Consider the following 26862-nt stretch of genomic DNA (forward strand, 5'->3'; position numbering starts at 1 on the left):
ATTCCTGCTCAGCCAGGAAGGCAGCTCTGCCTTGGCCACACAGACTGTATTACAGATTACTTTTGTTAATTTGAAAAAAAGACCCCAGAAAATATCAGTGTGATTAACTCTGTAATTGCTTCTAGAGGAAGAGTTCGGCTTCTGCTGCCCTTCCTCTCTTTTTCAATGCCCCATGGTCAGAGTTGCTGCTGCAGGGCACGGGGTGGTCAGCTGAGGGAGATGCAAAAGCAGAATGCAGGACAGGGACATTTGTCATCAATACTAAAGCTGTTCAGTCCAGGGATGTCAGTGTGACACTCAGGGCTCCGTGCTGGTGCCAGGCTGGGGCAGGTGGACGCTCCCTCCCTCAGCTGCTGTCCTCCAAGCTGCTGCTGCAGGAGTGGAACCTCATGGTGCTCAAGGGGTCCGACACGTAGCCTGCAGGAGCAGAGAGGGTCCCTGCAGCTGGCATGGAGTGCTCCCCAGCCCTGCCCCACAGTGCCAGCACGGCAGCCTGTGCTGTGCCCCGGCAGCGCGGGGAGCGCTCTGCAGCAGCTCACCGTTTTTGTCCACCGGTGGGTACTGGAAGGTCCTTCTCATGTCATCCAGAGACAGGCCCTGAGAAGGGGGCTGCCCAGTGCTGCAATTGAAACAGGAGGTGTCAGTTTGTAAGACTGATGATGGCACATCTCCAGACCATGAGAACTTTTTTTCCAGAGTGGAAGGAAAGAACAGTTCCATGAGACATCAGCCTGGGGCCTGGCCACAAGCAGTGCAGTAAACAAAAAGCAAGAATAAGTCATGAAGTGAGACCATGACCCCCAGGGCTTACTGGCACTCAGTTACCCTTCTCAGAGTAACTGCTCTCAAATACCCCATTTGGGGCTTCACAACTGTCTCTGGATTGCCATCTTGGAAACAATTCCTGGCATCAATCCAGGGTTATTGACATGTATTTTATGTGTCACTGCTATAAGGTTCTTGCAAATACATTTCTCAGGCAAAGAAGATGGTGGAATTATCTTTCAGCCATGGACAAAACCCACTATCCTGCTAACATGTGGTTCATCCCTGATCCTAGAGATGGGAGTTGCTATGCTTGCCCTTGAATCCAGTTCTCCAAGTGGTAGGGTAAAATGCCTCAGGTATTTACTTAATAGTACAATAATGTAGATCCCATGTGTGTCCCTACCTTAAAAAATATCAGGAGTTTCTTACTGATCTGTAGTCATGAAATGAGTGATACCCAGCTTTTAGGATGTACCCTGGTAGAACCAGTCCCAGCAACGCTGACTGCCACAAACCTCTGTCAGGCTCTTCCTTACATAGTTGTCTCCTGCCTTTGTACCTGCTGGAAGGCTCTGGATTCTGTCTTTCTGTCTGTCCACCTGTCCCTTCCCTTCTCAGCAGGGACACTTTCACCTTCCCGCGCTGCCCTCCCAATGGCAGCCTGTGCTCTGGGATGGACAAGCTGATGGCACAGGGCCCGGTCCTGCCACGCCACCTCCCAGCAGCACAGCCTGCTTCTGTCCTTCAGTCATGACAGGGGAGCCTGCAGAGCGCGGTGGCTCGTACCCACCCCTGTGCCCAGGCAGCCGGGGTACCCATCCCTGGTGATCAGCCTGGGTGTTGGTTCCATACCCACCCCTGAGCCCAGGCAGCGCAGGCCCGCGCGTTCACGGCGTACTCCAGCTCGAAGCGAGTGCGCAGCGCGGCCACGTGGCTGCGGCCAGGGCCACCCCGGGCCACCAGGCAGTCCGAGGAGGACGAGGGAGACAGGGACCCGCTGCTGTTGCTGGAGGCTGGAGACATTAACTGGATTAAAAAAAAATAAAAAATAAAGGTACCATTTTGGCATATTTACAAGTCCTTTCTCATCTCTCTCATAAGTCGCATCCCACTTTTCCCTGGACTTTTCCAGCTGCTCCAAAGCCACCGCTGTCCCCGGCTGCTGCCACTGTCCCTGTCCCCACTGGCACTCCCATCTGCTTGCACACACACAGACCTCCCCTGCTGGCAGCCAGGCCCTTACCTCAATATTGCACAGACACTCCTCTAACTTTGTGACAACTTCTGAAAACTCTGGTCTGCCCTGTGAACACAGCAGGAAAACCAGAGCTGGGTTAAAAATAGAAGGGGGCAGATCTGATGTGATTAGATTGACACGCAGGGAAGGGATGAGCCACAGTCCCCCATCATTTTCCCTCTCTGAATTTCATGGCATAGCTGTCAGTCTGTTTGGGAATCTGATGAAATATCCAAGTTCAGTGCTGAGCTACAACATGAAGACGTGTGTGCATATGAACTTTAACTGCAATTCTTCTCTCTTTCTGTAACAATTAGATTTGAGCTAATGATGACTAGATCACAAAAAACCTATCAATAAATCATTGGCTCTGCTCTTTAGGTTGACTTTCTCTTTGCCCATGAGCAGGACTTCAGACACAGCAACAGCAGAGATGAGCAGTGGACGAGTTCCTGGCCAGCCTGCCTGTGTGGCCATCCTCCTCCCTCCCTTGTCCATGAGAGTTGCACTTAATAAAACTAAATGTTTACTTCTTTACAGAGCTCAGCCCTAGGCCTTATGGCAAATTCTCTAGCTCTAATTAAAGCTCACAAATCCAATTAGCCAATGGAAAAGGCTTCTCAGGAGATGCTGCTAATCTTCTAATCACCAGTTTGCCTTTGGAAACAGCTGCTGTCAGAAGTTTCTGGGAAACAGATGTTCAACTACCTGATAAATAGAAACAGGGACATGGCACATGGGAACTAGTTTCCAGCTGGGATGAGCCTTGAATGAAATGAAAGATAAATAAAAGGATACATTTTCTAACTTGGAGGCATTTCATGGCCATCCAGCAAAACCCCCACTCCCTTTTTTTCCTTTAAACTGAGCAGACCTTGTGGGGAATTTTAACTTGTGAACACTCGTTGAGCCCCCAAACTCACCATTTTTCCATAACAAATGGTAGCAAAACACTTTTAGTAAAGCAGAACAGAGCCTAAGAAAGAACAGTAGCAGAAAACCCTTAATAAAGATAATTTTGACAAGTTTTTGCTCACATCTTGTGCCAAGTTCTGGCCATCCATGGGCTGATGGAGCCATCAGTTGTTTTATAGTTCTGTCCTCAAGCTCTAAAGATGAAGTGACATTGGAGTCACAAATGGGTAACAAACTGTACTGGGACTCTGAAAAGATGGTTTCTCCTCATAGGGGCTGACTGGCTGTGGGAATGGTGACAAGACACAGGGACTGTACCCATCTCAGTGCCTGCTTAAGTCAGCACTTTAATATGACACCTTATTAATGAATTTAAAATGTATGTGTGTTACGTGCTGTCATTAACCATTGCTTACAAAAATCTGAGAGCAGCAAGGAATTTTCTCTCATTCTGTAACAGCTCAAGTCATAATCAGCATTACATGATTAATTAAGTTTTGTTGAAAGGCTAAATGTTAATTTACTTTTCTCCTCAATTCACCAACTCTCCTGTATTTCCTGACAACACCCCATTGCCTGCCTGGGGGCTTTCTGCAGTGACCCTTCCCACAGAAACTGTGATTTTGGGGGCATGAACCAGAGAAAAGTGCCCCTTCTCCCTCTGCTGGGGACACTCACCTCAGGACAGGCGTTCCAGCCCCTCATCAGCAAGGCAGAGATGGGCTTGGGGATGGAGTAGCCGATGGGGGGGCGGATATGGTGATAAGCCATGTCTGCTGCTGCTGCCGCTGCACGGGACAGCCAGAGACACCTGTCAGCACCTGGGGTCACACCAGGAACACCCCTGCCCATCACTGAGACACAGCCCTACAGTCACACCAGCCCCAGGAACACCCCTGCCCACCACTGAGACACAGCCCTACAGTCACACCAGGAAAATCCCTATCCACCACTGAGACACCCAGCAGGTGTGGAAACCAACTGCTGAGCCCTCCAACCAATGAATAAAGGCTGGATGGAGGCTGGAGGTTAAAGGAGGCTTTTTCCATCAGACCAAGAGCAGACTGAGATGCCCATGCCATGGCCACAGGCCCACCTCTGGTCACAGGTCAGACAGCAGTGAGGGTCTCACTGGCACAGGGACTGAACCCTCCCTCCTTACCCGTGCTGGCTCTGACCACGTCCTGCAGCACTCATCACCCCTAACAGCTCTTGTCAGACATCCAGGGCCCGAATCTCAGGAGCGCAAAGTGCAGCCCTGGAAATGTTGCTCTGCTGTTGTTGTTATTGTACATCCCCCTTTTCCCCTGGTTTGTGGACGCTGTCCTGAGGCACACCAAGGAGATGCACCAGGGAATGGCTTTGCAATCCCAATATTCATGTGAGAGACAGACACTCTGTAGTCAGTGTCTTGCTGCTAGTACTAGACCTAGATAGGATAGTTCTATGCTCACTTCAGTATGGTATGGGTTAAAATTACACAGTGCAGCTACTTCATGACTTCAGAGAAATTCAAAACCTTAATTCATTGAGCATGTTACCTGGTTTCAGGTGAGCAAAGGGAATTTCCCCCGTTAACAGCTCCCAGAGGCACAGAGCGTAGCTGAAGACATCGGCTTTGATGGTGTACCTTGTGCACTGCGTGAACACCTCAGGGGCCATCCAGCGCAGGTTCTGCACACCAGGAAACAGCAATCACACATTAGCAGTGCTGGCCTCCCCACACAAACACCTATTTCTGTATTTGTATGCTTGTTTTCCTTTGTTTCCTTATTTCCTGCCTCCATCACTCCATAAAATAATTGGTAATCTGCCAGGAAAAACTTTCACCTGGCTTGCAAGATCCAGTCAGTGTGTTACAGTGCATGATATGTACCTGCATTAGCTTGGGGCTGTCTCAGGTCCATAGAGCCAGGCTGAGCTGGCTTAAAAACATCACAGTAGGGTGAGAATAAAAACAGAACCCCAGGCTCAAGGTCTGGAGACCACATCACACGGTCTGAGAGATATATGCACATCTGCCATATAATGGGAATTAACCACTGCTCCAGCTGGCAGAAGTAAAAGCTGGCAACAGCTGCATTGGACTGGAGCCTGCTCTCTTGGGCTCTTGCTGCGTCCTGCAGACCCCCAGTTCTGAGGCTGCTTCACAAGAAACTCCTCTCTCCCTGGGGTAACGGGTTCAGGGTGGATTTTTAGAGTCCTTGTGCTCCCTACCCTCCATCCACACAGTGAGTGCCACTACTGAGTGTCAAAGAGCTGCTTGCCAAGGCCTGGGGCAGCACCACCATCCTCTGGCACTGCCCCCTCTATTCCATCCCATCACCCATCCTGGCCCACGTTAACAGCTGGGATGAACATTCCTGGCCATGGAGTGACACACAGGACACATCTGGACTCACACCCATGAAGACAACAGCTGTCTTGTAAATCTGACTGTGAGCAGCAGGCTGTTGTGAAGAAAAGAACTGTGAAATAAGGGAACCAGCGCTGAGCAGCTGTTAGAAAAAGGAACCACCTGCCAACAGCATGTGAGTAGGGAAGAGTGGATTAAAAATAACTCTTTAGTAAGGAATTGGAGCAACAGAGCTCCAAAGACAGCCTTATAAAGCATTGTTTTCTGCTGCAGATGTTATATATTCCCTCATCTCTGTTATTGAAGACAGAGGAAAAAAAATAAAACCAAGACAGAGAAACATTGAGAAAGATTTAATACTACACCTGTCCATCTATTCCAATAAAGGTATTTCCAATGTCTTCTTCTCCTAAACTGTGTTTGCCTGCATGTTTGATATTAATTATGTGGAACAAAACAAGAAACAAAAGAAACAAACCCCAGGTTGTTTTGTCATGTTGTCTTCATCCAGGGATTGCAGAAATCGAGATTCTGAAACAGAGCAAGAAAAAGAATTACTCTCAGGCCAATACACTTACTATACAAAAGTCCTACTTTAAGTGCAGTTCCACAGGGCCCTCTCAGTAAGCACATGTTTAGTTTTAGAGAATTTGGGGTAAATTTATAAGCGTTTCATAAAAACTCCTTACCTCCAAAATCAGCAACTACTGCATGACCATCCTCATACAGGAGAATATTGTGACTGGGGAAAAAAAAAACATAGGCAATTGTTTGATAGCATCTTAAAGATGGTGAAAATGCTATAGTTTTTGGGTCATAGCTAAACATTTGAGCTCAAATCATCTCCTCAGATAGCTACATGTCTATAGGTATGCCTCATATTTACTGTTAGAAAGTACACATTACCCCTGAGAGGACAAGCCAACCTTTGACTGACTTACATGCAGCAAATCCAGAGAGACTTTTAGAAATCAGCAACAAAACCACAGGGTTTCAAACAAAATGGAAACTTGGGGAAAGACCCACAAGCTGCTTTAGCTAGGTCACAAGTTTCCAGTACCTCTGGAGATGAGGATTTCCCTGCCCCAGTCACTACACCGTCACGGCACAGGGCTGTGGAAGGGCTGAGCAAACCACAACATAAGGAATGTGGACACAACAGTGCTCTCAGGATATTTATCAAATGCTGACCGAGCCAAGAAAATTCAGAAGAGTGAAAAGTGTATGAAAAACAGAAATGAAAAAGTTGGCAAGAGTTTACATGAGGAGGGAAAGTGGAAGTAATATTGATGGTCTCAACAAAAAGCACAACTTGCTTATATTAGAGCTGCGGATACAAACAAGAACAGTCAAGTGAGGAACACAAATTTTACCAGATAACAGTCTTAGGACAGAAAAAGTTTAAGCTCTCTCAAGCAGGACTCCCACAAATCATTGTCTTCAAGATTTCCACCTTCAACTAAACCCAACCCTTGAGATGATAAATTTAATCATAAAAATGTAACCATGACTCTCTTGATTTATCTCTGATCTGATTTTAGCTCTCACATGTACTTTCCATCAAAATATTGACATGATTTTAGTATGACATGTGGAATTGTTTTGAGACCCACACCATATGCCAAATGAAAATATGAATCAAACACAAGGCTGAACTAGAGAGACTCTTGAAGGCTGTGCCCCAGGGCAGGTGCAGGTACACAAGCCGTACAAAGCTACAGACTTTGCTGTGGTCTTTGCTCAAATTTGGCCTCTGTCAGTAGGGACAAAAATTATCACCATGTCTCAATGTGAATAAACTGCACTGAGCCCTGTCTTCAGCTTCAATCTATTCCAGGATCATGTAGATCCGAATAAATCCAACTTGACAAGTCGAGACATAATGAAGACCTAGGCTGACATGTTTTGTAGAGAAGCAGAGAAATCAACTGAAATTCCCTTTCTCCTAATGGCATGCATCAGCCTTTCATAGAATCACAGAATCTTTGAGACTGGAAAAGAAGTCTCCAAGACCTCCAGGATCACAGAGTCCAACCTGTGACCAATGCCCACCTTGGCCCCGGCCCGGAGCACTGAGTGCCATGTCCAGTTGTTCCTTGGACACCTCCAGGGACAGGAAATCCACTACTGCCCTGGGCAGCCTCTTCCAATGCCTGACCACCCTTTCAGTGATGAAATTCTCCCTGATGCCCGACTTGAACCTCCCCTGGCCCAGGATCTGAGCAACAGTGCTGAAACGCTCATCTTGGTGCTGAGTGCATTGATGGGCATATCTGAGAGCAGGAAGCAAGCTATGGGAGGGCTTTGTCAGTCTGGTACCTCCAGGAAGCACTACAGTTACTGATTTTTCTTTTTTAAAGTAAAAAATACACCCCACAGAAATAAGGCTTGGAAGGTGCATCTCAAAAATGCTGTTATTGCCTCAGGGGCACTTGAAAATTTGAAAACCTCAGATGAAACAGGTAACTTTTAAGCTTGTGTTTTGAGAAATACAGCAAGAAAAATCCAAGCTGAACTGAGCTGGCAGAAGACTAATACTGAGTTCAGCAGAATCAGAAATTAATTGTCTTCTGTTAAGGTCACACAGGGATTGCAGTGGTGAGAGCAGGCATTGTTCTCTTCATGAAACCATGGAAGGAAGAAAACGAGATAAGAGTGAGGAGTGTGCAATCATCTTGGCTTTGTGAAAGGACCTGGTGCTGGGTCTGCCAGGCACAGAGGCTTCTCTCTCCCATGGCAAGTGACAGGCTCAGCATGTCCCTTTCACAGGGATTCGGGCCATTAAAAGATCCTTCTGCCTTTAACATGCTGTGGGTGTAATGAAAAGCAATGGATATTTTAAGATTTCAGAAGGGATGTTTCAACAAAGAGGAGTCGCAGACTCCATCCTCATTACCACCAGGCTGCCATCCTCTCTTTCATCTCCTGCCATCCTCTCTTTCATCTCCCTCACCAAGCAGCTCTCAGAAGTGTTCACAGATAGTTGGAGTCATCAAAAGCAGGTCAGTCACTCAAAGGCTTCCTCCAGCCATGTTCAGCTGTTATGGCTTAAATTAAATGGATAATAAAATGGTCTCTCTTTTATTAAAGTGCTATAATCATCGTGGCTGCCATCCCTCACCATGGTGTAAGTGGAAATAAGTTGATGCATGTCACCATTTCTGATGGTTGTCAGAACTGAAAAGCAAAATAAAACTCCCAATTATTCTTCAAATGGAAGGAGAACCCCTTTTCCAGGGTAGAGACACGAAAGATTAATTTTCCTCTCTATTCTGTCAAGCCATATTGCAGGTTTATTTAATGCATTATATGCAGTGCATTAGATTTCAGAATTCACAAAGATGGTTATGAGTTATGCGAAAATTTAAGGTAAAAAATATGAGGCTCCTTTGAAGCCACTGGCAAAACCTAACACAGAATTTCACTCTTAGTCTTTCTCTTAAGCTGTTGCAAAGATTTTCATCTGGTAATTGTGCCTGTGGGTTGGCTGGGGCTCATGCTGCAAACAAGACTCCTGCTCTTGCACTAAACTTTCAGAAGCTGAGCTCTCTCAGCAGCACACATCAATGGCACCAACAACCCCAGAGCACATTATCTTCTGACCCTCACAAATATGATCTGTATGGCTGCTGTGGGCTTTCTGGCACTCTAGGAAGGTACTGGTTTGGGCTTTCTTTTGAGGAAATAATTGTTTAAAATCCTTCAATGCAGAATTGTTCTTCTCAGAGCCACCGAGGCATGGGGCTGCACTGTGAGGTCTTAGCCTTGGCTGCCCTGGTCTGAGCCTTGGCTCCCCTAGAGCAGTTCCACAGGCTGCAGAGCCAGGCATGGGGCTCTTGGCTCGTGCCACTGCCTCAGGAGCAAGGCTGTCCCTTGGAACAACGCAGGTTTGTGGCCTGGAAGCACTGGGCAGGGATGCAGGTATGTGAAGGAGGCTCAAAGCACAGTGCAGATGCCATTCCAGCCTGCCTGTTGCTCTCGAGGGCTGACAGAGCTAAGGACCACGTTTTGGCTTCAGCAAAGGATCATTTTCACCTCCAATCTTGCAATCAGTGCAGCTCAGGTATTTCATCCCCTGTTGCTGCAACATGCACAAGACTGTTCCCATAGCTAGAACAGAAAGAACAGGTTCTCCCTGCAGAGACCGAGGCCTCAGTGCTCCCACTGGGACACCACCAAGGAGATGGATGAGTGCCCAGTCCCGTGCAAGATCCCAGCTCCCAGGGGGCCGCAATCAGAGCTGCTTGCTGTTTGTTAGCTGTAACAAACGAGCCCAGCGAACCGAGAAACACACCAACTCAGTGACTGGGGGAAATATTTACAGTAAAAGAGACAAAGCAAAGGGATGGAGAGGAAGTGATGAGGGAATGTGACCAAGTGCCCTTTGACAGATGGCATTAGGCTGAAACTCAGCACTGGAAAGCAGAGATTCAGGAAAACAAACAGATGCAGAAAAACACTGTCAGTGACTGCAGCCAGCCTTCCAGGACAACCACAGTTCAGCTATTGTGACTTGTATGGGTTTGTATAAAACCCCTGAGATTATTTTCAACTGAGTGCTAATGAGACACTGGGATTGTAGGACACTGCACAGTGTCCCTGTGGCTTTGAGCCTTCATGTTGTCTAAATTTTTAGGTTAGAGACAGAAACTGACCTGTTCAGATCCCGATGTATGATGGGCTGTGTGAGATTGTGGAGGTACTCCATGCCTTTGGCCACATCTACAGCAATGATTAATTTAGACTGCAGATCAAGAATTCTGTATTTTGTAAAAAAAAGAAAAGATTACTTGAAGTTAATAGACAGTTGAAAATTATTCTGATCTGTAAATCATGCAACATTAAAAACTGTTTTACATACAAAATAATGTTACATAATCTATGTAAAGTAAATCTATATACTGTAAAATAATGACAACAACAAGTTTGTGAAGACTTATCAGTTTACCTTGTACACACAATAAACTGAACCAAAGCTCAACATTTTCTAGGGTGTTCCTTTCTCTGTTGTCCTATGCTGAAATGAATATTTACATCAGCTTAGACTCCCTGCTCTTCCAAATTCTGTAAGCAGGCCCGCTGGTGGATGAGGGCAATACCTCTTCTGCTCGTGGAGCAGGGAGAAGAGTGATCCCCCCGAGATGTACTGGGTGACAATGGCAAACTGGCTGGGGTCATCCAGGCAGGCTCCCACGAACTGGATGACACAGGGGTGGTTCAGTCGGCAGAGGATGGAAACCTCGCGGCAGAACATGTCCACATCAGACTTGGAGCAGTAGGTGTTGGCTCGGTAGCTTAGAGTGACATGAGAGGAAGCAGAAGGCAAAGGTATCATAAAATATGGGCTTTTGAAATGCTTCAAACTCGGTGATTGACCAAGCAGGATGGAGAAGCCTGACAAACTTACCGTTTGATTGCAACAATTTTATTTCTACATCGTCCCTTATAGACTTTTCCAAAAGACCCTAAAATAGTTTAAAATAAATAAGCTCAAATATGTTTGTTATGAACACGGAACATTTAAAGTGAATGCCCTTTCACTTCTGGTACCTGAGCCGATGATCTCGTGGAACTCTATCTCAGAGAGCTGCAGGTGGAAGTGTGATGGCAAACCAGCACGGAGGAGGAGGACATCAGCCTTTTCTGCAAGAGAAACACCCATCCTGCTTGTAAAACATGGCCAGGGAGAGGATCAAGCATAAAAGCACTGAAATTCAGAACTCTTGCACTGGGAAAGCTGATTTTTCCCTGCAAATCCTGCTCCCTGCTACAGCAAAGCCCAGTGACAGACACATCCTTGCAAGGCCACAGGCCGCCTTGGGCACTCCTGGCTTTAGCACCTGCCAGCCATGAGCACTGCCCCACATCCCCAGACTCTGCCTGTACCATGGCATGGTAGTGCAGAATTCCTTACATGGAGAATTCATCCCTTCTTTCTGTGCAGCCAGTGCCCATTGCTGCTGCTGGGGATGCTATTCCAGAGCTGACTGGCTCTTGGCGACATGCGGAATCTAAACTTTGCAACTGAATTTAGTTGTCAAATGTCTTTATGTTGTTGCTCTTTTTAGTTTATTATTATAAAGTTTATCAGAATATTTCTAAACAGAGCATTTTGATGCTGCTATGTGAAGGATATAAGGATTTGAGTATATTCAGAGTGAACATTTAAAGTGGAAAATTGAAAGTACCACAAAAAAAAAAAAAAGAGGAAATATCTTAAAATATCTTAAAATATTTATCTGAATGTTTCAGCTGTATTTGTTTCAGAGCAACACAAACTATTTTTGGACAGAAATTTTCTCATAAGGATAATTCAGGGATTCTTTGGTGTGATTTAAATGATACTTATTTGCATTCATGGAGAAATGGGTATTTCATTAGTGCTATTTCACATCACAGCCTTTCCTCAAAGAAATAATAAAAAATACATTTTTTTTCTAAAGTGAATGAAAACAAGGCAAATACAGGAATTGCCATTATACTGAGTAACAAAGCTAAGTACATTGTTTCCTAAAATTATCCCAGGGAAATGGAACAATGTACCACAAAAAGTCCAGGAATAATGAATCCTGTGTAGGATGTTCAGGCTGACAAACACATTGGATCAAAGGACCACCAAAGTTCACATTTTCCCTTGCCATTGCAAATACCTTTTGTCATGCTTTTAATCTTCCCTAGGGGGGATGGCACTGACACGTAGGAACCGTCTGAAATAAAGAACAGAGTGAAATTATGGAGTTCAACGACAACACAAGTGATGGTCCTGATAAATTAATGAGTCAATGATGCCAGAAAGAATTAATAATAAAGGGTGAGAATTCAGATAAACACACCAACACATCTGATGGGAGCTGGTTTGGGCTGGGATACAGTTCATTTTCCTCACTGTACCAGGCACAGCAGACTGGGGTGCTGTATGGCTGCAGCCTCAAAAGGAACCTGAGTATGGCCAGAAAATGCTGAGTCTCATGACTGTGATTTTCTTTGTGCTGGACAGGACTGAGCCAAAGCTCTTTGACATGGGTGGAGCATTTCCAGAGATTTCAGCAGGCTTTGGATCAGGCCCTTTGAATAAAATGAATGCTCAGCCCATACCTCCTCCAGGCTGGGAGTATTCATTGCAGGGGGATTCATCCTGAGGTCTCTTGTAATGCTTCAGGAGGGTCACAATTGCATCATGACCTAGGAGGGAAAGCGAAATACAAGGATTTCCTGGTAACTCAAAAGACTTTTAAAAAATATTAATTTATACACAATCAAGGGATTTTTTAAAAAAAATGTAAAACATGACTATAAAATATGCAAAGACATGGTGATGCTAATCTAAACCTAGTGCAATTCTTAATTGTAGAAATATGGGAAATTTCTGCCAGTAAAAACAAGCATGTTATTTTCTCGAGTCCACCTAAAATGCAAGATACAGCAAAGGAAAACCCTGCTGCAGAAATCCTGCAACGGAAGTTGACAATAGTCTTCAGTGAACTCTTCTTGAGTTTGTGTTGGATTAAACTAATGTTTAGCAGAGATCTGAGATGACAATTGAAGGGCTGGTGTTTATAACCCTTCGTGCCAGTGCCTGGGGAGCAGGTGGTGGGAGCTCACTCTGCAGACATTGGCAGGTTGTTTTTCTGTGTTATCTCCTTCCCATGCTGCCCTCTCCTTCCTGCACAGCTTCTGTGGGTTTTGTAGCCACAGAAGATTGAAATACCTTTCTCATAAGCCCACATCAAACAGGTCTGCTCATCCTTTTCTCCACTGGACCTGCTGGGATCACAGGCTACAAGGTTCATATCAGCTCCGTTATCCAGCAAGAACTGCACAAGGCGAATGTGGCCATGGTAGCAAGCACAGTGCAACCCTGCAACATCAGAGAAGTGTGGGGAGCACAGCTGTCAGAACACAGCAATGGCACTGCAGCAACAACTGTAAAGTGCAAATTGATCTCCTCGACAAATAAATATGTTGTCAAAAATACCTGAGGCAAGAGGTGAAAATTAAACATTAAGGCTGCAAGAGCCAATCTATTGCCTCTGCACAATGTGCCACCACTGTGCCACCTGCAAACCACATTTGACGACTCTGAATGTGAGAAAAAGCAAGTGGAAACAAAGGCAGCTCTGTGTAGTGGGGACAGGAAGGTGTGCAGCCCTTCAGACACTACATTCCAGAAGCCTATCTCTTTGCAGAATGATTTGTAACACTACTTAGAAGCCTTAATACAGGAGGAACCGTTTACACCGGGTTTTGTTACTCATATACATCCTAATGAGCCTGATACATCCTCACTGAAGCCTTATCACTTCTATGCCTCCAGTAAAAATATTTCAAGAAAGCCGTGCTCTGCCTGAAAGGTACTGGACTGCTGCAAATCCTGGTGGTGCATGGCTTCCCAATATTTTGGTGCTGGTATATACCCTCATACCCAGTAAGTGTGGAGATGTTACCTGTGTGCCCATCTCTCCCCTGATGATTGATGCTTACAACGTTCTGGTCAAGAAGAAACTTGACAAGTTCTATGTTCTTTCCATAGGTGCAAGCACTGCAGAAGTAAAGGGAGTGGTGAGTGCCATAGTCCATAAAAGAAGTACTTTGGGTAGCCAAAAAAGAATTACAAAGAGATAAAAATGCAGTAGTAAAGGATCATTAGAAATGTGCAAATGCATGATTAATCCACCAGAGCATATTAATTTTTAATGTTTCAGAAACATTCTAATTATTGTTGAAATACCTAATTTTGCACAGTTGTGCAAACAGTCTGTTTGGACTGGACAAGGAGAGGAACCACTGTCCAATCAGGTGTTGGTGAATCTGATTTTCACTGCCTGGTTGTGCCTCTTGCTTCATGCCCTGTCATGTATCTCATGACACAAACTCACCCTGCCTGTGTAGCTCCCTGCTCGCTCTGTCCCTCACCTGGGTGCTGGGGAGACATTGGTAATCCTGGGTGTTGTGAGACATTGGTAATCCTGGGTGTTGTGAGACATTTGTAATCCTGGGTGTTGTGAGACATTGGTAATCCTGGGTGTTGTGAGACATTTGTAATTCTGGGTGTTGTGAGACATTGGTAATCCTGGGTGTTGTGAGACATTGGTAATCCTGGGTGTTGTGCTGCACGCGTGTGTAAGTGGAGCTCTACTGACATTGGCATTTGAACACCTCACCTGTGGAAAGCTGTTTCACTGAATATATTTTCTTTAGTGAGACTTTCTGTTCCTGAGAGCTGAATTATTTCCTTGACAACTTCAAACTTGCCATTGTAACAGGCACTGAAGAGGAAGCCAGTACAGAGGAGTTAGCAAAACCAGCCTTCCCAAGAGCCCCAGACCTGTTCAGCAGCTGCTCCAGGGCACTCACAGGTGTAGAGGTGTGTCTCCATAGATGTTCACCACGTGGGGCTGCACCTCAAAGCTGCTCTGCAGTAAGAACTTCACAATATCATGGTGCCCAAATCGAGAGCAGAAGTGCAGAGGCACATGATCTTCGTTGTCCTGAGCATTCACTGCCGGTTCACCCAGAAAAAGACCACAGAAAGGATTTTATCCTTAACACAGTGTGTCTGGGGTTGCTTGGGATATTTAGTAGAATTTTATGTGTTGTGTCTATGCATTTTGAAACCTCCTGGAACAATATTTGTGGATGTATTTGTTCAAAATTGAAATTTCTGTGATCTTTTGGATATCAAGCCCACATTGCTCTGTGCCGTCTGCAGTGCACTGTCAAGGTGATTTTCTGAACTTGGGGCATGACTGCTTTCTTCCAGCTGCAAACTTATTGAGTCTTTTGACAAAGCTTTCCATGAAGGAATCATGAGTTGTAAATGACCTTCAGAAAGAGCAATTTTGAGGCAAAAGTAAGACAATAACAACATCAACAGAACTGGGAATGTCCAGGCAGCACAGAACTGCTGGCACCCACCAGTAGTAGCAAAATATTCCAAGGGCAGTTGCATAGAGTGTCCCTGGGTGATCCTTGATCTGCAGATGGGAATGCTGGGGCCTGCCAGCTGCCATGGAGCTCCCCATGCCAGGGAGCTCCCCGTGCCTGCTCATGGGACAGACAAGCGCTGCGCGTTTGGGCTCACATTGCGTTAAAAGAAACAGTTCAAGTGTGTGACCCCAATTACTGGTCTGCACTGAACAGTGCCAGATTTATTCAGGTTCTTTCCCCAGTTCCTTTCATTCCTGGGCACTAAAGACTTTTCCTCTGCTGCTACATTTACAGCAAGTTTCAAAGTGTGCTACTTTAAGAGCAAAAGGCTTCCCGCTTCCAGTCTCTCTTTTCTTTTTTTCTGTGCTGAAGATTTTGAGTTTAAAGAAAAGGACCTGAAATGGTGCTCCAGATTCTTTCCTTTTGGAATAAACTCTCTAACAGAGGGCAAACCTCCCACTGCCTTGTCATGATGAGAGAATGTCTCTTTCCCCCCCCTTTATTATAATTATTTCAGCCCAGTGCATACACATAGAGGCTGAAACACCCTGAGCTCACTTCTGAAAACAGCACGCACAGACCTGACTGTGCTGCTTCCCTCCATGCTTTTTTATTGCAGGAGCAGGATGTGTGATTGCAGGCAGGACTCCCAGAGAACATGGCAAATTGATGTATTAACGAGCAGTACGTTTCCAAGCAATGTCCTGATACTTCCCAGAAAACATTTCTGTCTCTTACTCTGAGGCTAAGAAATTAATTTTTAAATAATTTGGAATTTGCTCAGTATTTCACAGAATCGTAGAATGGCCTGGGTTAGAAGGGACCCTGATCTTTCAGGTCCCTCCCTGTGGGCAGGGACACCTCCCAGTGTCCCAGGCTGCTCCAGCCCCAGTGTCCAGCCTGGCTGTGGACGCCTCCAGGGATCCAGGGGCAGCTGCTCTGGCACCCTGTGCCAGGGCTGCCCACCCTCACAGGGAAGGATTTTTCCCTGTGTTTAATCTAACCCTGCCCTCTGTCAGTGTGAAGCCATTCCCCTTGTCCTGGCACTCCAGGCCCTTGTAAATAGTCTCTGTGGAATTTTGACTTCCTTATGAATTATTTTAAATTACTTGCTGCATAATTTTGACTTTAAATCCTTCTCCTGTACCTTGTTCACTAGTTCTCTGTGCATTTGAGTCACTTTGACTACAGATCCCCACCACATGGCCACATGTTCCCTGCCTGGATCAATGTCTAAAAACTAAGTCACCTCTGTATATTAATCTTAATTTTGATTTTTGCCCCTGTTTTTTACCTTAACTTATTACTGAAAATAGAGTAAACGTGACATGACAAAGCAACATACTTAACCAAGGAAACCTTTCCAACTGCTGTTTTCTTGTTTCAGTTGTCCAAAGATGATGCACGGACACACATACAAAGACTATGTGTTAGGAAGCTAAGACTCTGTCTAGAAAACACAGTGTTAAAGAGAATTTTTAAATATCTTTTCTCACCATCAGCTTTGCTTCCCTCTTCCATCAAAAGCTTTGTGATGTTGAGAAAGCCTTTGGCAGCTGCCAGGTGGAGAGGTCTGTCCCCAACTTCACCACTTGCATTCACGTCGGCTCCAAATTTCAGTAACAGGTGGGTTACCTAAATAATTAATTAGGGTTGATTAAAATATCACATGAAAATAAAACCTTGAGAAAACCAGATGCGCTAATGCATTGGGTAACACTATATATGAGCATCCCTGTAAAGTTAAAACAGGGAGAAGAGATTCAATAGGAAACTCATTTTCAAGTTACATGTCTATAAAAATATTAAAATTCTCAGAAGCAAGCACACATTAATTCTGAGAAGCATTCTCTGTGGTGAATGGGCACCAGCCCAACCAGCACAAACGAGGAGCAGCCCCAGAGTGCGCCGGGGCAGGGCTGAGTGCCCCGTTACCTGCTCGTGGCCGTAGTAGGCGGCGATGTGCAGCGGCGTGAAGAACACGGCGTCCTGCACGTTCACGTAGGCCCCGTGCTGCAGGAGGATGTCCACAGCCTGCAAGGAAACCAGCAGCACTGCCCACTACCAGCACCCGGGGTGTGTGTACTGTGTGCCTGCTGCAATACCCTGTGCATGCATTGCATGTGCTCAGCTGGTAAAACGGGACTTTGAGACCTCATGTCTCCAGTTTAAAAAATGTCAAACAGCCCCAAACAAACGGGTTAGAAAGGTGCAGAGCATGTAAAAGTGATTAGCTTACAGTACTTGAACTGAACGCTGAATGCCACTGATGCTTTATGAATGAGACTGAAAATCGGTGTGCCACTAAAAAAACTGATTTATTACGTAAGAGGCACAGAAATGGCTGTCTGGATATTCTCAGAACAACCTTTAATTTTCTTTTAGCCATTATGAACAAAGAGCTGTAAACATATCAGAGTTTTTAGAAGTGAAAAAGTCACACAAAATGAAAGATCCTTTTAAATTTAAATGTGTGAAGGTAAATCCTCAAACATGGAAAGATTTCTTTGTATTTTAGAACATAAGAGCTCTTTGGCTTCAATAAATAACCCTAAGTGCTTTCTTTCAAATTTCTACTTTTTTTGGTCCTTCAGGAGGCCCATGTTTTTTTGAAAGCTATGAACTCTCAGGAAATGCCTTGCTGCATAGCTGCCAAAATAGAAGCCTAAATGAAACCGCTTTGGGTTCTACACTGAAGCCTGAGGGGGTTTTTCTGAAGCATGAGGGAGTCCTTGGGCACACAGAGGGCTTGGGCTGGGGATTACTTCAGAAGTTCTGCATACCGGTTTGATGGGTGCGAAGATTTGAAAGTCATGATGATGAAAGACACGGGACCATGAGTCAGGACAGGGTGAAGAGCTGGGGCTACCAAGGATGGGGCAGGGGCCAGTCCTGCACTGTGCTGCTCACACTGGTGCCTGCTGCCCACAGAGAGCCCCTGGAGGAGGGCAGCCAGTGCCCGCTGTCACCACGCACCTCTGTCACCTGCTCGCTCAGCCGAGACCCCCAAACCACATAAAACGTGCAACAACAAGGACAGTCAGTCCAACCCATGCAACTCTTGAGGGCTCTGAGAACACAAACTCTTCCCAAGCAACATCAGTGCACAGGGATTGCTTCTTTACACAATTTCAATTATTCTTTCTCCATAAGAAGGCCTGAAGATATTTTCTGCACAAAGTGTGTGCCCTGACACATGTAAATGTATCCATTTCCCAACAGTTTTAACCATTTTTCTATGGCATCAGCTATGATTTCCCCTGGAGGCAGCACTGCAGGGCCAGGTGTGATTATTGCCAGGTGTGGGGGTTCTGCATCCTCCCTGGAATGCCCTCAGTGCTGCATCACTCTGGCTGAGATCCCCTCACCCCCTTTACATACACAATTTCCCTTGCCAAATGTCACGTGTGTTGACATCCTTTTGCTGTTGATTTCAAAAAAGCATTTGACTACACAACAAAAATCTGAAGAAAGATCCCCTGAGATCCTTCTGCTGGCTGTTCTATCAGCTCAGCAACAGGCACTCAGGGGATGGGTGGGAATATGCTCAGCTGCTAAATAAAGAACACACTCCATTATTTAGCTAACACAGCTGATTCCCTCCACTGTGTTTCCCATGTCTGGCCAATTTTCAGTATCTCGGTGAGCCAGAGGAGGGAACATAGAGCCAGCCACCCAGGGATTTAATGGTTTGGTGGCTTTCAAATGATTAGTCTACTAATTTTCCAGCAAACTACCATGATAAAACTGAAGCTGTAGCTGTTGTCTCTGAAAAGAGATGTTTAGGTCTGTAGCTCTTACACTAATATGACTGAAACGTCTTTGGATAAGCCTGATTTTAATTTAGCCATGAAGTGTGAGGCTGTAGCATGTTCAGGGATGTGAATAACTCCAATTAATAACTCCATATTCTCCTCAAACTCTTTGGGAGCTGGAATTCAAAATTTAGATTCATCTAGAAGCTTTCAAGGTGGATCTTCAAGGTGAAAAAACTGTGTTGAGTGATGTGGATCCATCCCTGATGATGAACATAAAACTAGATGGGTTTTGACACATTTTCCAGGCTGTAGCAATGGCAGCCGTGCCTGCTGCTTTCTGATCCCCTGATAAATAGAATTCTGTGCGCTGTACTAAGCAAACTCCACTCAAGTGTAAATGATGAGAGGGGTACAGAGACAGGCTTGATAGTCTCTCAGACAAGATATCTTTCTAGGAAAGAAAAAAGGAGTCTTAGAAAGCACTGAAAGCTGTCATAGGCATCACAAGTAGGAGGCTATGCTGGAGGGATGTGCAAGGATAGAAATACTTCAGAAACTAAGTAGAAAAAAAAAGATTTTTATCCTCAGGAGACTGATGGTGAGTGAAGGTGAAGCTTGTAACCCAGGGGACGTTCCCAAGCTGCAGAGAAAGCAGCTGGGTGGGCTGGTCTAAGGCAGCCAGCAGCACCCAGTGGGGCTCACACCAGCACAGCCTGGAGAACAAGGGGAACTAATGCTTCCCTCTCCTTGTACAACCAAACGTTATTTCAAAACAATACTTTAAACAACTTGCACAATAGTCTTACTTTGCAATTTTTCTTAAAATTCCCTTACAAAAGGTTTATTCAGAAGTTTTTTGAACACTCAAGTCAATGATCTTCACTTCAAAGACAATTAATTAAGCCACTCTGAAGGTTAGAAGGAGCCAACAAAAACCCCATGAGACAGACATAAGGACTTTGTCTTTTGGAAAAGGTTAAGGGGTAAAAACTCGCCCTTATAAGGTGGTTTGAAAAAATTATTCCATGTTTCCATGAATATTAATGAAATTGTGGACAAAACAAGCTACTTTATCTGGCAGAGGAACTTCTAAGCTGACTGAAAAATTCACAGCTATGCAAAGAAGGAAAGCAAGAACTTGGACAATAAATCCTTGGTTCCCTGAGCAGCAGATGAACCAAATGAGTTTATATATAGAGAGAGTCCCACTCAACTTATAGAGATGCTTCTGATACAGAGCTGATCATTCCAAAGGAAGAAATAAGAAACTTTTCAATACTACTAACAGTTTATTTCTTATTAATACTGTTGGGTTGTGAGCACCCTAAACTTGCCCATAACCTCAGCAGGAGCTCAGGACAAGGGAGCAACAGCAGTTCTGCCTTTGGCATTTACAGCAGAAGGCCCAGATGTTTTAGAAATTACTTGAAACCCCAGAGTACTCAGAGAAGACCTCTTTGTACAGTCCACAGAGGAGACAGTAAATACCTGTGAATGGGACCATCCCAGAGTCAGGGCTCAGGTTAACAGCTCCACCATCATTCTGCACAGAGCTATCAGAATCAAAGAATCATCAAGGTTGGAAAAGACCTCCAAGACCTATCAAGTCCGACCTTTGACCTGTGTCCTTTTGTGCATGTTTGTTCAGTGTAAAAATACATGCACAGATACAATATTCCCAAAATGCAGAAAAAATTCAGCAAAATCCAGCCGTACTTAACCAGTTCTGAACTTTGTTTGGAAAGACAGTAAACCAGAACGACCTGCCAATACCAGCACTCACCTGAGTCCTGCACAGCCCCAGGGGGACATACCTTGTGGTGGCCGGCGATGGTGGCGACGTGCAGCGCGGTCAGCGCTCCGTACCCAACCTGCTGGATGTCAGCCCCGCCGTGCAGCAGCGCCGTCAGCAGCTCTGCGCTGTCCTGCAGGCCAGGATGGAAGCCACATCATCCCTGCGACAGGCTGTCCCAGCTGCAGGGAGCAGCGCCAGCCCTGGCTGCGATGGAGAGCGAGCAGCCGCGGCGCAGGGGCTCCGAGCGCCAGGGAGGCTGGGGCAGCTCTGCCCAGCACCAGGCCTCTCCTCTGCTCTACTGAGGCCTGGGTGTTAAAAAAGTCACTATCCTGACTTTATGGTGGCACTGGACAGCTCCTCTGTCTTGAGTTGCACTGGATGTCTCCATCAGCCATTCCAAAGCAACATCCTACCCCACGGATGACACTGCAAAAGCACACGCTGATTGATTCCTGTGCATGCGCTCTTTAAGGGGCATTTTCCTATGCACCACAGATGTGAAACTTACATTTCCACCAGAAATAATGACTAGAGAGCTCATCCAGATAGTTCAGGCAAATCAGTTGCTCAGTTGTGATTTCCTGTCATCAATTCTATTTAAAATAATTTACCTTATAAGCTGCCAAGTGCAGAGCTGTAAATCCATTTCTCGTTAGTCTGGATGGGCGCAGCCCCTTCAGCATGAGAGTTCTGATGTGGGATTTGTTGCCTTTAGAGAGAAAAGCAGAAAAAAAGACAGTTACAGGAAAGAACATGCAGATGAGGCAAGAAGCTCCTGTGTGAGTTTGAAAGCAGAGAAATAGATATCTTGGCTGCTGACCTGAGGCAAGTAATAAAATATATATTTTGAAACTTCAGAATGATGAGGTTGATGGAAATATCTCATTGGCTGGGACAACTGCAGGTCTGGCCACATACCAGCTCACTGTTTGTTCACACTTTAATGAGGATTTGGTAAGGGCAGCTGAGCTTCTAGAGAAGCAAACTCCTCCTTTAGCATGCAGAGCATGCTGCAGAGAGCTCCATGAACCAGAAGGTGCTTCTGGAACCTCTGGTTCCTCTGTCACTGAGCTCCTTTGCCATCCCAGAACTGGAGCACTGCTCTCCCTACACAAGACATCCTCACAAGGACAGTCATTTTGGGCAGTGCTAATGTGGCTCCATTAATGTGGTCCAGGCCAGGAGCTTTGCTCTGACCTTTCTGACACACAGTGAATAAATACATAAATTCAATAAATTCATCTGCCTTTTGAATACTTGTGACAGTAGCCAATGTCAGATCTAGTAGCTCTTTGCCTTTCTCTGAGTGTTCACAGAACTAACAGTAAGTGTGTGTTTTCCTAAACTTCCTCTCAGCTACGACAACTGTGCTGATGTTCCCATGTATTGATGCCATCTTTGGATAGGATCTTGCACTCAAAAATGACAAGTAAAGATCCACTCATTTTTCAGTAGTGCAGGATCAGGTTGTTCCTCACGGTGAACATCTAAGATTGATAAAATCATTTATGCATGTCAGTACTTTGCAGAGCTGAAACCTCAGGGTAAAAGTCTCTGCCTCTCTCAGCCAATATCTGCTGAAAATTGTATAACAAGAGCAAACCAAGTACATGAACTAATGACTTTTTTGTGGATAACAGAGCAGCTGTGTGGATCCAAGTGGAAAATCCCACCATTAGTATGTTTGTATGAGCATCCCAGAACACATCTTGCCCTCCTCCCCTGTGTATTCTGATGTGCTGTCTGGAAAAGCCCTATCAGCTGATGTTTGTCACTAGAGCATTTCAGTTATTCTTCTTTTAAGCAATGTGAAATGAAATACAGATATTTTCATTACGGTAGAAAAGTTGGTGGTGTAAGTACCACAAGGTGCTGCTACAACAAGGTCCCTGTCCTGGAGCCCGAGCCAGGACAGAATCCAGAAATGTGGAGCCAGAAATGCTCTGTGGTGGGTTTGGATTAACGAATGCACACAGAAGCAGTTTAGGATGAGCTGAACCCTGCAGTGGATCATGGTGCATCATGCCCAGAGCCTGGGTCACACGGAAGGATCAGCTCTTGTGGGGCTCCACTGAAGCCTCGGGCAGGGCAGCTCAGAGCCCTGCTGAGAGCTGCTGCTCCCGCTGGGGCTTCCCCGGAGAGCTCAGACCTCTGCCAGGCAGAACGGGTCCGTGCTGGGGCAGGGCTGCTCCACACCTACCCCCACACACGCAGCACAGGTGCAGCAGCGAGAGCCCGCTCTCCGTGCGGTAATTCAGGTTCACTTTGCAGAAGGCTTCATCGGAGCTGAAAAAGGCATTTTACAGATGAGTACTTCTTTCGTCTTTCAGCACAGCTTCTTGCATGTGGGAAACATTTAAAAGAGAAATCTCAATGTAATTTTTTTGAGACACGAGGCTGAATTTATACCCAGTTTACAGTCTGTAAATCTAGAAATACTTTACTACTATCAGGTTGAGCGGTCCAGATTTATTGTTTTCTGAGAAATCTGGCTATGCAATCGCAATATATACATTCTAAATTTATCTAAATTAAAAATATAAACAATCCATATAAACTCAGTGTCTATATTAATGCAATAATAAGTATGAGTTATTTTTAAAATATGTGTATTGATTTTAAAATGGTGAGTAGGACATGCATAGAGCAGGATCCATCTTGCTAAATGAAAAGAATAACCAGGAAAAGCCTATCAAAAAGTGGGTTTATACTCCGCAGATGAAATTACAGGGGCAGTGATCACTGTGCTTGCTTACAGGTTGTTAAATGAGACAGTACTTGGACATTTCAGCTTTTGTCATTGAGCCTTGTGGGTTTCTTTCAGCACAGACCAATTTTTTAGTGATCCATCAAATACTGTAAGTAATTACATTTGTTGAAAACAAAATACACCTACAGTTAATATTGCTTTGGAGAATCTCAATTTTGGCCTGCCCATAGAAGTTTCCATTCAGTGTCAGCACACCCATGACCCTGAGTTTGCAGAGCGCTTGGATTTGTGCAACTATAAACCCACCCTGAGGGTGGAGCAACTATTACATGTATTTAACAAGGTTACAATTAAAAAAAAAAAAGTTTCAATACTTTTCTCAACTCATTTCCAGTCTGTGAGCTGGGAGTTGGCTGCACTGGAGCTTTGCAGATAATGAACAGGTCTGTGTTACTCAGCTGGGTGAGCCTGTGTGTGAGCGTGTGCTGTCCTGAGAAAACCAGTACCATCCTAACTTTGAATCCACTGCTTTTGTGGTTGCTCACAGTGGTACACTTCAGCAATGTTCCTGGCTGCAGAAGCACATCAGCAAAACTGAAAAGTGCACGGCAAAATCAGACATTGTACTAGAGCTAATTATTTTACAAAAGTATATAGGTGTTTGTTGTAAAATATTGGCATTAATAATCAGCAGCCACTAATTTTGGTACTCTGCTGTGGGGCTCTGCCCAGCACTGTGATGATATACTCCCAAAAATAGACATAAGGAACATGCATTCCACACAGGAGAAACTCTGTCCATATAAAACACCTGAAACTGGAAATACTGTTTGATACGAAACAGTAATTTTAAATAAATCTATAAACAGATTCACATAATATTTTACCTGAAAACATGCTTTAACTCTGCCAGCTCCTTTTCCTTGATTTGCAGGTCGTCCTCCAAGCGCTCCGTGACTGTGGCATAGGATTCACTGACTTTCTTCTTCCATTCATCTACAACAAAAACTCCAAGCTGATAAAACACTTCAAAGCGCAGAAATAATAATGTCGCAGTAACCAAAACACTGGATTTTTAAACATCCCATTGTACAATTTCATATATATTTCTAATAAAGTTTAAAATATTACAGCTATTAAACTGTTCCTTCTGCAGCCAATACAGAGACACATAAAAGGATTTCAGAGACATTGCATATGTATTTTAATATTAAATAATATTCAAGAGAAAACTTAAAGTTCAGGTTGCATTTGTTAGCTCTTTTTTCCTCAACAGACACACAGCAGAAAAAGGTTAGAGATTTAAAGGTTTTTCTCATGAAGTGTGAGTTAAATCAACATAGTATACAAATTATTATGATCTTATATAATTGCCCAAATAAATTTAGTTTAGTAGCTTTTTTGGCTTTTTTGTCTTCTTTCACAGCCTGTATCTGGGTTAAGTCAAGAACAATACCTGAGCCTTGAACTCAAGAGTAAACCAGGAATGAGTTATCTCCTGAAATATCATTTGCTCCTTGCTGCTGGATGGATGGCACACTGCCTGTAAAAAAGTGACATTAGTTACCCGTGCAAGTCTGGGTTGGTCTAGATTTATAATTTCCCATTTGTCCAATTTATCTTCTTTGTTTCAGCAAAGTTCTTGCAGTAATATGATTCCCTGTTCAGGAGCAGTGACAGTCCTGCTGAAAAATACTTGTGATAGTCTCTGGCTAAAAATAAACATTGTGCCAAGAGGAATGTCATGCAACAATAGCATGGAGCGAAACAGCCTGGGCTGTCCACTGGGGCTAAAGTCATAGAAACACCCACTCAGCTTGCTTAAAAATCCCCAGTTCATTCCCACACAAACACCTGCCTTCATCCATTGAACACTTACAAGTAGTGGGAAGTGGTAATTTGGCCGCTTGCTGCTGATTTTGTAGAGAAAAGGGAATTTGAGCACCTGAATCCCAGGTGTTCTGTGAGGATCCCCAAGGAGTGCAGGGGTCCCCAGGTCAGAGAGGCCAGGGATGATTGCCCCTCACAAACCCCCTGGCACAGGGGGTGGCGCTGGGAGCATCTGGGTATGGCACTTAGGAAGGGCAATATATAATTCAAAGTGAAATGCAAATATACACACATAAATATTTATATTTATATATTTACGTATTTAAAGCGTGGTGATTGACCTTGGCAGCTGTTCTGTGTGTGAGTTCTCATCTCAGTGAAGGATTTCAGGCAAGAAGACAAGTTAACAGAACACACATCTCTAAAACCTCCCACACGCTGCAGCCCACGGTAACAACCTTGCTGGCACTACCAGCCTGTCCCTGTACTGGCACAAACTTACACACCAATCCAAGGATCTATTGCAGAAGGGTTTGAACTCCTGGCACTACCAGCCTGGCCCTTTACTCGCAGAAACTTACATATGAACCCAAGGATCTATTTCTGAAGAGTCTGAACTGCTGTCTCAGTGTATCCTGTGATATTTGACCAATGATTTGCAGAAAGGCACCAGCCTGGCAACTGATTCCCACATCCAGTCTCCAAACAACTGGGAGAGCCGAGGTTTTAAATGTCCTTCACAGGGAGGGCTTATAGGAGTAAGTCTTTTGAAATTATCTTTATTTCAAATAATCAGAACATACCCACAATTAACATTATCCACATCTATCATTTACTTGAGGAAGCTGTAAGCTGCTCCCATAAACCTCATTGCCATTCTGGTGACATTCAGGTATGTCCCAGGAAATGAAAAGGGCACTAAAAGAAAATACGTGTTTTCAAGAAGAAAGTGGAGGAACCCCGGCCCTTGTAAGGGAGCAGGTGTTTGCAGGGGCTCCCCCGTGGCAGCAGGAACAGAGTGTACAGCAGCACTGCGCTGTTATTTTTGCTCTCACAACACTGGAGAGGCCTTTGCACAGGGGCTCAAGTGCAGAGAGCAAAAAACAAAGCTCTTACATCAGAGCTTTGGGAACGAGAGGAGGCTGGAACTTCTGAGCTCGAGCAAAAGCACCCTGACAAGGCACGAACATTGCTCTGCAGATCCAACTGATCCTTGGAGCTTACTTCCTCTCGTCAGCTCCCCAAACCCTTCTGGCACAGATTCTTCTCAGCTGCTCATTTTTATTTCAGCTGCCTTCCCTTGTGCTCTTTGTTAAGTGCCCAATTTCTCAGATTTCACTTTCCTGCACCAAAGGTCACTGAAATACTCCCTCTCAGGTTTCAGGATAACACAGACAGCAGGGCTAAACCTCTGCTGATCACAGCGCGTGCTCAAGGCATTCAGGGAAATCATTGCAATCATGTTCATTATGAGCCCTATTATTGCACTACACAGCAAAACTAATTAAATAAAGAAAGCTGACATGAAAAAAATCATTAAAAGCTCATCTTGAGTTTGTTTGAGAT

At 44.9% G+C, this 26862-nt stretch overlaps 1 protein-coding gene across 1 annotated transcript; it reads right to left on the reverse strand.

The window, feature by feature from the left end:
- On the reverse strand, nt 1-25073 carry LOC102035815 (serine/threonine-protein kinase TNNI3K). Its single transcript, XM_005429160.2, has 25 exons — nt 25034-25073; nt 24354-24462; nt 22957-23042; nt 21368-21465; nt 20776-20886; nt 17139-17237; nt 16700-16838; nt 14631-14775; nt 14438-14542; nt 13721-13815; nt 12985-13134; nt 12372-12458; nt 11927-11983; nt 10827-10919; nt 10684-10741; nt 10376-10570; nt 9932-10036; nt 5966-6018; nt 5755-5807; nt 4462-4594; nt 3599-3708; nt 2012-2071; nt 1625-1794; nt 540-619; nt 1-417 (listed from the first exon to the last, which is right to left on the reverse strand). The coding sequence occupies exons 1-25, from the start codon at nt 25071-25073 to the stop codon at nt 347-349; spliced, it is 2502 nt and encodes an 833-aa protein (XP_005429217.1). The 3' UTR covers nt 1-346.
- Between the last annotated feature and the right edge of the window lie 1789 nt (nt 25074-26862).

This window comes from Geospiza fortis, unplaced genomic scaffold, assembly GCF_000277835.1.
Source record: "Geospiza fortis unplaced genomic scaffold, GeoFor_1.0 scaffold496, whole genome shotgun sequence".
Taxonomy (NCBI): domain Eukaryota; kingdom Metazoa; phylum Chordata; class Aves; order Passeriformes; family Thraupidae; genus Geospiza; species Geospiza fortis.